The 12,269-nt window shown below is 43.8% G+C and overlaps 2 protein-coding genes across 2 annotated transcripts; one reads left to right on the top strand and one right to left on the bottom strand.

The window, feature by feature from the left end:
• Window positions 1-882: 882 nt before the first annotated feature.
• Window positions 883-6,890, bottom strand: scpep1 (serine carboxypeptidase 1). The gene is made up of 13 exons (XM_080856390.1): window positions 6,752-6,890; window positions 6,265-6,407; window positions 5,989-6,078; window positions 5,568-5,723; window positions 5,386-5,460; window positions 4,696-4,768; window positions 4,351-4,388; window positions 2,696-2,824; window positions 2,430-2,523; window positions 2,176-2,289; window positions 1,703-1,840; window positions 1,272-1,435; window positions 883-1,065 (listed from the first exon to the last, which is right to left on the bottom strand). Exons 1-13 carry the CDS (start codon window positions 6,813-6,815, stop codon window positions 1,003-1,005), a joined length of 1,341 nt encoding a protein of 446 aa, XP_080712516.1. The 5' UTR covers window positions 6,816-6,890; the 3' UTR covers window positions 883-1,002.
• A 122-nt stretch (window positions 6,891-7,012) lies between these two features.
• coil (coilin p80) lies at window positions 7,013-11,462 on the top strand (the record flags this gene model as incomplete). The annotated part of the gene is made up of 7 exons (XM_080856542.1): window positions 7,013-7,263; window positions 7,437-8,745; window positions 9,263-9,352; window positions 9,813-9,860; window positions 10,565-10,634; window positions 10,757-10,845; window positions 11,375-11,462. 7 exons carry the CDS (start codon window positions 7,013-7,015, stop codon window positions 11,432-11,434), a joined length of 1,917 nt encoding a protein of 638 aa, XP_080712668.1. The 3' UTR covers window positions 11,435-11,462.
• Between the last annotated feature and the right edge of the window lie 807 nt (window positions 11,463-12,269).

The raw sequence follows: 12,269 nt of genomic DNA, 5'->3' as shown, positions 1-12,269 counted from the left end.
TTAACCGTCTTAAGGTCCCCAGAAAAGCCTTGCCTCAAGATCACATTTCAGTCAGACATGCTTAATTACTGTTGGTGACTTGACAATTTAAGGGTCATGTAGAGGTCATGGCTGCTGATTTACTCTAACATGAACTGCAGAGGGTTACTGTGACTAATCATGCTTTTGAAATGTACCTTAGGTATAATATGCACTATGCAATGCAATGTGTGTACACACACACACATACACACTAGTCCTCCAGTCTCAAATCTTCTTGTCTGAAGGAGAAACACAGTGCATCCATAGTTAAGGTATCCACTATCAGGAATGCCCTTTCTTTTGGTCTTTCATTCTGTGTCAGTTATGTCAAGTGTATGTTTTAAACGTACTTTAACAGTTCCGAGACCGATTTTTCAATGCTATGTACAATGCATTGAAGAATCCTCACCCGGTCTTGGATATATGAACCTGGCTCTGTACACCTACTGCTTCCAGCTCAGTTTTGGCTCTCATTAATTACAAAGTGAATTCTGCTTACACCACCAGGGTACTGCTATATCTGCTTGAAGAGAAATTTGTAATAAAATATAATGTCACCCAAAGCATGTGGTTGAGGCTTACATTGCAAACACTTAATATCATGTACTATTTCATTAGCCAGAGGAGGGCATGGACCAATCAGAATACTAGCTGCGAGATGTCTTGTAAGTAAGTAAAAGTCCCTAAAAGCCAAGTTAGACCTCTATGGGAAACACATGAACACACAACATATGCATGACAACACAGATTAAAAAAGAAAATCCCAACCATTTATTGTTCCTGGGCCATTAGAGTAAATACATAAGATCATCAAAAAAAAGCAGTCATTCAATCAGTACAGGACTTTGGAGACTTGGGGGTCATAGAGGTCTAGGCTGGAAGAGGCAGAGTGATTTTGGTGCAATCGTGCTGATTTGATTGTCTGAAAGGATTGTAGAAGGGCCAGCCCTGCTGGCGCCATCGGAGATGAGATCGTCCCTTTTACTCCTGCTGGGTGATCATCTGCATCATCCGCAAGGCCATGGGGCCCTGGTCTGACGGGATCTGACACACACACACACACACACACACACACAGGAGGGCATCGTCAGAATCCAACACGGTCACTTGTAGATCACACACACACACACTTTTTAACAATAAAGAGACTTATATACAGGTGCCAGGTAGTTATGTAGAATAGGTAAAAAGACAGACACTTTAATAAAGTGACAAAAACACTAAATGGTGCTAGCGTGTAACCAACTCACCATGTGGCCAGCTTTGAGAATCCAGTAGAAGGCAAAGTTCTTGTGGGTCTTGAAGAAGCCCCCAGTGACGCCGGGTGACTCTGGGTCATCCAGGGCGGTCCACTTCATCTGACTGAAGGTCTGGATCTCCGGCCACCTCAGAGACTTCACCCAGATCTCCTGACCTGAGAGCAATAAGAAGAAGAAAAAAAAAAAAAAAAAAAAGTCATTCGCATCTGCATTGTGGTCAGCTCCACAAGGAAGTGGCAGCAAAATACAATACATTTATTTTTATTTTTATTAAAGTACCAATTTTCTGCCACGTTGCCAGGTGGCAACCACAATAACCATATGGTTTACTAAATCATGGCTTATCCGGTTATGTACTACCTCTCCAGAGAACATCACTTAAGTCATCTCTGCTTTTGGCATTTGAGGAGCCTTGAACTCACCGATGGTGTCCACAATAAGGTCGAGCTGTCCGTTGTAGACGGTGACATTGACCCCGGCATCCAGGAGCTCATCCACAGTATCAGTCACAGACTTCATGAAGTCTCCAGACATGCTGGCAAAGACAGCCTCCGCCTGTCCTGGGGGTTCAAAGAGGACACATTTGACATATTATTACACATTGTTGGGAGAGTGTGTGTCTGGGCAGACTGAGAGTGTGTTGGGAGAGACTGAGAGTGTGTGTCTGGACAGACTAAGAGTGTGTGTGTGTACAATCCATCGTCTTCATTTCTTTATGCTAGGGTAGAAAACTAACACTGCAATCTTACTAATCACATGGGTTGCTACAGACTTTGACAGTGTTCCTCTGTTGATACTATACTATAAACCAATGACTCAAGATCATCCATTCCACCCACTGTTTTATTCTAGTTAAAACCACACAATGGTGGTAAATTGGAGTAAATCAGTCTACCTCCCCAGGTGACGTTGCGTGGGATGATGCCAAGCTTCTTCCTGATTTTGCCGTTCATCAGCTGGCCGAGAGTTTCGCTCTTCAGGGGATGAACGTGGCGTTTAGCCAACGCAGCTGCGGGGAGTGGCGGAGAACAGAGGTCACTACAGTGAGGCCTGAGTCACCACACACACACACGCATGCACACACACGCACGCACGCACGCACCCAGTTTGTATGGACATGAAGATTTTTTTTTTTTTTTTTTTACTCACAGAGATAGCCCTCCTTTAGGGAGGACTTCACAGACTTATCATCGTCGTCAGATTCTTGACCGAGGATGTTGTAAAAATTAACTCCATTTGTGTTCTGCAACACACACACACACACTTTGTTATTGTACATTAAATAATGAATATGCTTTCAACATTTATCAAAAGGCATCATCCCCAGAATTATTAAATTCTTTAAATTACTATTATCATAAAATGAGCAGTCAGAATGAAAGCATGAACAACAGAAGAAAAAGGCGCCAGCTGACCTGCTCCACCACGTTCTCCAGGATGGACCAGAGCTCCGTGGCCTTCTCAAACTGTCCATCGCTCACGGCACGCTTCACCGCCTCCGCCGCATTGCCCACCTCAGCCAGGCCTGCGTCGTCCAGCAGAGACTGAAAGGCAGAGAACAGAGCTACAGCTAAACAAGGTAGAGCACAGACACACAGAGCTACAGCTTAAGGGCTCAGATACACATACGCGTTTTTGTAAAAACGGGACGCGAGCAAATGCATTGATTCCTATGGTACGGCGCGTTTAAAAGCGTGCGCCCCTTCTCCACCACGCGTTGCATCTTTGAAGCGTTTTTTAGGTGCGCTTAAAAGTTGAACTATTCTCAACTTTCCAGCGCAAGGCAGGGAAGCGCACCGCTTCTGTTTTGGCCGCCGCACTTTGCCAAGGCGTTACTGAAGCGTTTCTGCCTGAAAAAAGACGCGTATGTGTATCTGAGCCCAAACAAGGTAGAGCACAGACACACAGAGGGAGCTACAGCACCACAGATAAACAAAGCAGAGCACAGACACACAAAGAGAGCTACAGCACCATAGCTCTAAACAAGGCAGAGCACAGACACACAGAGAGAGCTACAGCACCACATCTAGACACACACCCTACAGAACCACAGCTGAACAAGGCAGAGCACAGACACAGAGAGAGAGAGAGCTACAGCATCACAGCTAAACAAGGTAGAGCACAGACACACAGAGCTAAAGCTAAACACGGATGAGAAGACGCCGCACCAAATCACTGCTCATTCCCAATAATGATGCTGAGAAGGTCAGACTGAACATTAAAATTCATTGCAATAATCTTGGCACTGCAAAAGGCACTTAGATGCATCACATTAGCCATTAGTTTATTTATTATTATTATTATTATTATTTATTATACTTCCCTTTTGGGTTTCCATTGGATTACCACGAGCATATAAGACGCAGACTAGACAATGAATCATCTTCCCCATCAGTAAGAATAAGCAAGGAAATCCCCACGAATAATCCCCCACACATAGAATACAGAACAGAATTTCCCCTACACATAGAACACAAAACAGATCTGGCCCAAACCACAACCCTACGGTACATGTAACATACTGATGTGAGCACCTGTAGGGTAACATTTACACAATTATTAGATTGCTTCCAATAGCCCTTATACCCCTAACAAGATCACAAGGGCCTCAGATGTCTGCCTTGCATGGTTTTCTCTGGAATATACCCAGAATAGTTTCAGAAGTAACTTGCCTTTAAATAGCTATAAATACACATATATCGCAGAGCACATGCACCAGTTGGCTATAGTCTTTTGCGGTGTGTTCAAGTGCAACTTTTTGGCCCAGACACAGGTGACGTGACGCAATAGTCAACCTTCATTGCCGCTAGTTCTTTGACGTCGCTTTGGTGTGATTCTGGTGTAAGGCTTCCCTCTGCGGTCTCCTCGTGAGCAGAACTATATTTACTCAAGAGAACTACTGATGACCTGAAGTATGTCGATGCTGCATGCTGGTGTGGTAGCCACATTTCCCCAAGTGAGAAGGAAACTGTGGCAATTCAATGCAAGGTCAGACACCGTTACTAGCTGCTCTAGAGAGACAGACAGACAGGCAGACAGACAGGCAGACACAGACAGGCAGACTACTTACGGTGCTGTAGAGATAAGGTCCCCATGTCAGGACAGAATCTGCAGGGGGAAAAATAAATAAATGAAAAAGCAGAAATGGATATCTGCTTAGCTAAGCATTTTTCCTCACTGCACCCAACAGGCTTACATCAGATCACTGCAGTCAGGTGGAGTATGCCCACACTGACAGCAATTTTGGCCTGTGCTGCTGTAACATGGCATTTCTGCTAGTGTAAGCCCTTCTTCAGGGAGCAAGGGCTTATACGAAAATCGAAGTCCAAATGTTCACATGACCAAGTTCACTAGAATTTTGAAAACAGAAGAATGTGTTCGTAGTATGCTTGTAGTTTGGCAGACAGCCACTAACCTAGAGGCGAGATCCAGGAATCTCCCAGGGCTACTCCAGCAAGGTTGCACTTAATTGCTCCTGAAGAAATAGCCTGCAAATGATGAAACGGCTTATTTAAACCACCTACAACCTCAGGAATCAGAATCGTGTTTATTGGCCAAGTAAGTTTGCACATACAAGGAATTCCACTCCGGGTTAAGTGGCTCTCAGTGTACTTACACAAAATTTACGACACAACACAACGGTCTACATGGGAAAATCACTAAATCACACGTTACATATATAACAGGCCTAGAAGACAAGATCACAGAGCTGGGACAGATCTCAGGGAGATAAATGATCACGAGATCACACAGAGGAAATGATCTTAAACAGCCACACAGATGTCTGTTCCTCAATTAATCATACTAGTGCAGTGCCCGTAGGTCCGCCCCTCTTTCTCTGAATTACTACACTACCCATAGTGCCTACGGCAAACGATAAAATACAATATGTCGCAAACTATGAATTCAGAAATCTTCAAAATCAAGGATGCATAGGTTCATGACATGCGTAAGCTACATGCGAAATCTCATAACTAACGTAACTAACGCCCTAGACAGACTTGACAGACAGACAGACACACAGAGATTTCTGAATTTTTAGATAGATTCAAACCACATGAATTTCTCTGGGTTCAATAAGCACTGAATATTTTGAATCAATTACCTTGGTGAGCTCCAGTGAAATGGCTGCTGCCATTTTTCCACCATAAGACTCAGAGAATATATAAAAGGGAATGCTCTGTGGGCAGAAGGCAAAAATGCACAGCAAAATATAACCAATAACCCTATAGCTGTGTATTAAAGTACTGGTTTGTATAAGACCCAGTGTTGCACAGCACAGTTTACCTGAAATTCTGCCTTTTGGGAGAAGAACTCCTTCAGCAGGACCAACATGTCGGACGCCACAGTAGCGACATCTTTGGTGAGAGCATCTGGAGAGTCGGTGTAGCTGAAGCCGGTGCCCACAGGGTTATCCACAAACAGCACGCTGGCAGCTTGAATCTGAACACAACAGACACAGGTTCATGCTTGGACAAGATACAAGTATCGGGCAACCGAGGGCAAACGTTTGTTTCCAGTTTAAATAAATAAATATACAATAATCAGATCCTTCTGAGAAATATTGGTGTCATAATTCTCTTAAAAATAGCACCACAAAATCAAAATATTTCAAGAAGCAGAGACAATTAGATCAGGTGTGTAATGTGATGTATTGAAAGAGTAATACATCACATTACTAGTATTTTAGTGCATATTCAATATTCACCCAAGTAGTTTCTCTCTCATCCAGCTCACGGTCAAGTGGACCAATCTCTTCGAAGTTACCAAAACCAGTGCCAGATCCGCCAGGCCCACCCTGAACAAATGAAAAAAAAAAAGAAAAAAGGTACTTGAATTGAAATTGTCATTCAACAGCCACTATATTATCTACATCTACTTGAAACAGTTTCGCATAATTTAAAGAAAAGGGTAGTGGGGTAAAAAAAAAGAGTAAAAATTCTAAGATTAAAGGTTATAATTTCAGAAGAGACTATAAAATCACCTGTAGCCACATCACCAGCGGTAACTCTTTGTAACTGTTGTCAGGACTGTTGGCGTAGTAAAGCCACCAAAACATGTGCGCCCCTTCTCGGACATCCACGTAGCCCCAAGACTCTTTCCCTGCAGATACTGGACCCGCAAAACCTGTTGACAAAGAATGCAAGCTAGTTAATAATAATGATAACCCAGGTATGATTGATGACTTCAAAGAACGTAAGACAGCTAAGGACACCATAAGGTTACTTTCGATTTCATTAGGTAAATCTCAGCAATGCATTGTCCTTCGGGAAAGGATACAACAAAATCTAATTTGCGTAATTTGTCTGCCAAGTTTGATTGCAATAGGGTACACTGCTTTAACAGCCCAAAGCGATGCTATTGTACACAGTTTAGCGACATATAGAAAGCCGACCAATAGAGCCAAGTCAGCAAGTTATATGGGGAAGAAGAAGAGACATACAGAAAACATTTAGAAGTCGTATAATTACCGCTGTGAATGGACAAAAACAGCAGCAGCACAGTCGCCACGGTACAAGTCGTTGGACGCCCCATTGTCCTTTTGCTTACAAGTTACTGTAAACTGTGCTATGGGGAGCAGATGGACAAAACATATAGGCAGAAGTCATATGACTTTTCTGTCAGCTGACCTAACTAAGGAAGTCAGGCGTGTTAACTTCCATGCCGACAGACGGCAGTAGCTAGCATTATAACCACAATTAAACTTCGCCAACGCGCACTTTCTAACAACAATGGCCGCTTCCAGCCTCAATGTGGTTCGAGTGAGGCTGTATTTTGATTATCCTCCTCCTGCCGTACCCACCTGTCGTATGTGTTGGTTGCTTATAGATCTCAACAAATGCAGGGTTGTTGCAGATGTGGTCAGCGTCATTAGGGAAAAGTTTGACTACAGCCGCAAGACTTGCTTAGACCTGTTCATTGAAGACTGCTACCTGCCACCTTCGGAGAGCATCTACGTCGTTCGGGATAATGACAGTATAAGGTAACGCCGGCCAGTGGATGATCTTTCATGTCACGTAGATATGTGAATCAAACATCACAGGCATTCGAAGTCATTTAGTGTTTTATCTTGCATTCGCTAAGTTACTGGTGCATGCGAATAATTAACCGCAATTGATCATTACATTATCCTCTTAACATGTTTTTTTTTGACAGGGTGAAAGCTGAAAGTTTGGCCCAACTGAATGGTGCAGAGCCAGACACACGCAAGAGTAAAGGCAATAAAAGAACGCGGGAAACTGAAACACAGGAGGTGGAGGATGAACAGAGTAGCACCTCGAAAAGAAGAAAAGAAACTGAAAATAGTCAGGGAACCCAGTTAGATCTGACTGAGAATGGCAAGACAAAGAAGAAGAAGAGTAAAAAGAAGAAGAAGAAAGAGGCACTAGCCACTGAGATGCCAACAGAGACTCTCAAACAGACCTCTGTAGCTTCAGTGCCTAAACCTCAGCCTGAAAAATCCACTAAAAAGCAGAAACCCTCTACTCCTGTTTTAAATGGCAAACCGGCTGCCAAGAAGCCACAGGCAGCATCATCAGACTCCAGCGACAGCAGTGACGAAGAACCCCCAAAGAGACCAGCTCAGCCTAAACCTGCGAGGACAACGAGCAGTAGCGCAGGTCCCGTCAGTAAGCCAGGCTTAGCTAAACGCAAGGACAGCCCGTCATCGTCTGACTCGGACTCTGTTCAGCCTCCCCCTAAAAAGTCACCCACTGCCAAATCCCTCCCTGCAAAACCCAATCCTAGTTCTGCGAATGCTGCTGTGACCACAAAGACTAAACCCGTGTCCAAAAAGAAGGCCCAGAGCTCTTCCTCCGACTCCGACTCCAGTGCAGAGAGGCCCCCTCCCAAAAGGACTCCTGTCAGGGTCCCCCCACCTGCCCTGGCATCAAACCCTAAAGCTTCAGTGTCGGCCTCAGCCGGCAGCTCAAAGAAGCCGCTGGCTAAATCAGCGCATACCTCGGACTCCGACTCTGACTCCTCCTCTAGTTCAGAGAGGCCTCCTGCCCGAAAGCCCTCTGCCATAGCAACCCCCAAAGCACCTTCTTCTGCCCCGAACTCAGCTGGCAGGCCAGCAGCAAAGCCAGTTACTCAACCAGGAGCCAAACCGGCCGCCAAACCGGCCGCAAGTACCTCAGACTCAGACAGCAGTGAGGAGATCCAGATGGTCATCAGGAAACCGGTGCTGAACGGCATGGGTTTAAATGTCGCCGGGGTGGTGTCATCCACTCCTGTCGTAGGGGCAGGCAGGGGCAGGGCGGTTGTGAGAAGCCCAGGAAGAGGCTCGGGGAGTGGGGAGGGAAGGTTTGCATGGAGAGGGGCTGGTGGCCGAAGTGGCGGAAGAGGCGGACGTGGGAACGGAACACCGTGGAACAAGGGCTTGCAGTATGACTATAGTGATGAGGATCAGAGGAAGGACAGAAGGTTTAATGACTCACTGACCAACACTAGTTTGATCCTGCGGGTAAGTCCTACTTTAGAACTGTCCATCCATTACATGTCATCCTTCCTATTTAAATGTAGAGGTCTGTGAACTACTCACTATAGATGTCTGACTGGTGTCCACTTTCACTTGCATTGATTGCATTTTAGAAGAAACCTACACTAGGGTAGGCATTTATTTACATATATGTGCGCTCTCCTTTAACCTTTGACCTAGGTTGTCATCACCTTCCTCCGTTATAGATGGATAGATCGATAGATCGATAGATCGATAGATAGATAGATAGATCGATGGATACTTTATTAATCCTGAGGGAAATTTAGGTCATCCAGTAGCTTATACACATATACACTATTACACCTCAACGACATACATACATAAATCACATATACATAGGGAGAAAATATTCACATGGAGTATTTACAGATACAGGAATGGGTACAGAAAGCAATGAAGTTATAGAGCAGCTGGAGAGTATGTCAATTGTAACCCCCCCCCCCCCCCCCCCCCCCCCCCCCCCATTTTCATTATGTGACAGAATCCACCTGAACCCACCCCCCCACGGGACTATAATGTGTTGCCACTGTTGGCTGCACCTCCACCTGTGGGACAGAAGATCGCCTTTAAGGTACAGTAACTGTGGAGCTATTTCAGGCGCAAAGCTTGTGTCTGTGAAAACATGCTCTTAGGACTTTCTGGCAACAATCCACACTCTTCACTAGCCCATAGTTTTCCTCTCTGTTTAAAGCTGGGGTCGTTGATGAGATGAAATTAAATGAGTGCATTCTATTAGAGAGTCTTGTCTCTGTGTTTATATGTTAAAATTATGTGTAGTACTTACTTACTCCCGACTAGCTTTGTATTGTTTGTTAATATTGGAAGGACCCCCTCGAAAATGAGATGGTACATCTCAAGGGGCTATCCTTGAAATAAAGAATAAAGAAGTGTTCTTATTATTCTAGAACACATCATATAATTTGTTGCATTGTCATTATAACTGAGTAAACAATATATATTACTCTGTTTGTGTGTAATTGTATCCTCTGGAGTACAGTCTCTTCCTCATGAACTGTTTTGATTTCGTTTAGCTGCTGGAGCTGACTGAGAATTACACACCGGAGGTGTCGGATTACAAGGTAAACTGCATTGAGTTTCAAAATATTTATATATCACGGCCATTTGAAAGCTACCAGAGGAGGATTGCAAAAGAGGATTCATAGGTATCCAGCCAGTGCTGACTGATGCAGGTAGTTCAGCAGCGTGTCAATTCCACACCTGACTCATAATTGTGGTCTCTAGTCTTGATGATATCAGATGATTATCATTTACAAACAGTGCACAGTGGGAGCAACATACACCATTCATCATTTCCCAATTTCTAAGAGATACAGGAAGTGTTAGTTTCTTGTGCTGGTTGAATTGTTCTACATAAGAAACATAAATATTTGTACTCCCGTTTCGGCATTCGTGAATAAACCATAGTAGCTATACACAGCTGATCTCAGCCATCCGGCCTTCTTATGTTCTTTTGTAAGACAGGTTGGGTATGTCTTTATGGTCCACTCTATTTCTCCTCATGTCTCTATGGTCCGCACTATTCCTCCTCATGTCTCTATGGCAACTTTATTCCTCATCATGTCTCTATGGTCCACTCTTTTCCTTCTCATGTCTATATGGTCCCCTCTATTTCTCCTCATGTCTCTATGGTCCTCTCTATTCCCCCTAATGTCTCTATGGTCCACTCTATTCCTCCTCATGTCTCTATGGTCCACTCTATTCCTCCTCATGTCTCCTATGGTCCACTCTTTTCCTCATCTTACTCACCCGCTTTCTCCATCAGGAAGGGAAGATCACTGGATTCAGTGCCATCACCAACATGTTGGAGATAGAACTGATGTCCAGACCAAAAGGTGTAGTACAGACTTTCACAAGTAACAAGAGCTTGATGTTTCCATATACACTGTGTGATGATTCAGTTTAGCGTTATTCCGTTAGTTGGTTCTCTAATGAGTCTGTCCTGTTCTCTGTTCAGCTTATACAGAACCTGGTAAATTTGACCTGGTGTATGAGAACGCTGACGGTTCTGAGGTGGTGGAGTATGCAGTGACCCAAGGATCTCAGGTATACACCATCATCATCATCATCATCATCATCCTCCTCCTCACAGACTCTCTTTCTGATTTATATCCATTCCATTCCATTTAACATTAAAGAGTGATTGTGATGGCTGAAATTTCTCCAATAACAAGTGCAAACTTTCAAGTTCAAAACCTTAAGCTTTTTGAAGATAGATGTATTAAGTGGACCGGTGGAATTGGCTTCAATCTCCCCTGGTCCATTTAGAAATTAATATAGGCCTATGTTTATAGTGGGAAGAGTTCCCTGTTGGTATTTGAACTTAGTTTTGTGTGTTCTGCCAGTTCAGCATTCAGTGTAACATTTGCGCTGCACATCGCTGTTGCAGTTGAGCTAAAGCCTTCTCTTTTGTCAGTCGTCTGCCTGAGTTTAACCCTTCTCCCTCCGTCATACAAACGTGGCTCCAGGATGATCCCCTCTAATTGTTGTGAGTTGAAAGCGGTTGGCGCTTTGTGAACCAGCTGCCTTGTGTGCTGAAACACTGTGTCTCTGCTTTCTGATGTCTATCGCGCAGCTGAACGAGCGGTGGGATTCGCTGTTGGAACCGCGGCTCATTGTGGAGAACGTGGGATGAGTGTCGTCACGCTGGAGGCAAGCCGAAGCCACAATCACAGGAAGGCAGAGGGAACATCTTAACCTTTTGTTTTAATGTTTAGAATGTTTTTTTTTTTTTTTTTTTTTTTTTACATATGTCAAATATAATTGACTTCCTGGTTAAAGAGATGGTTTTAATATTTTCAATGTTGATGTAAACTGTGAAGATTGAATAAATGAATGCCGTTTATAAACAGCCTACAGTATTTTTATGTTTGGAGTGGCCTAATAATTTGTCTGGAACACAAAAAACAGAGGACCAAATCCCTTCCTAGTTTATCTGTAAATGGATGTATTAATACTGTTTTTACAACAACAACAACAACAACATTTCTGTGAGAAATGGTAAGGGTTTAATCACGATTAAATAACAACATATACTCCAGAAGTTCGTAATTCTCACAGTTTGTGTGTTCTTTCAGCCATGGCTACGTCACAAGTGTGAAAAACATATTTGAGAAACTCTTGAGAAATAACATGGATGATTCATAATGTCTTCACAGGCAGAGGGAGGGTCCTTGCGTGGATATTGTTAGAATGATTATTGATCGCAGGCTTTACTAAAAAGCTCCGCATATCATGTAAATTCGTACAGTGTTGCTCAAAGTAATATATCATGGTTAATTCAATAAGGATTTATTTTACAGAGGAAATTTTATTGTAATTTTCGACTTCCCCTTACAACCCGTTCGATGGTCCTTTCCGTTCAGCCAGTGATGCTGCTGATGTCACCGTTGCGCGCTGAGAAGCGAAGCTGCGAACGCTGGTGATGATGGCGCCCGTTGCACGGATTCCCTTGGAGTGCTTTTAATTTT

Source organism: Sprattus sprattus, assembly GCF_963457725.1.
Source record: "Sprattus sprattus genome assembly, chromosome: 18".
Lineage (NCBI taxonomy): Eukaryota > Metazoa > Chordata > Actinopteri > Clupeiformes > Clupeidae > Sprattus > Sprattus sprattus.
This window is presented reverse-complemented; position numbering and strand designations above follow the sequence as displayed.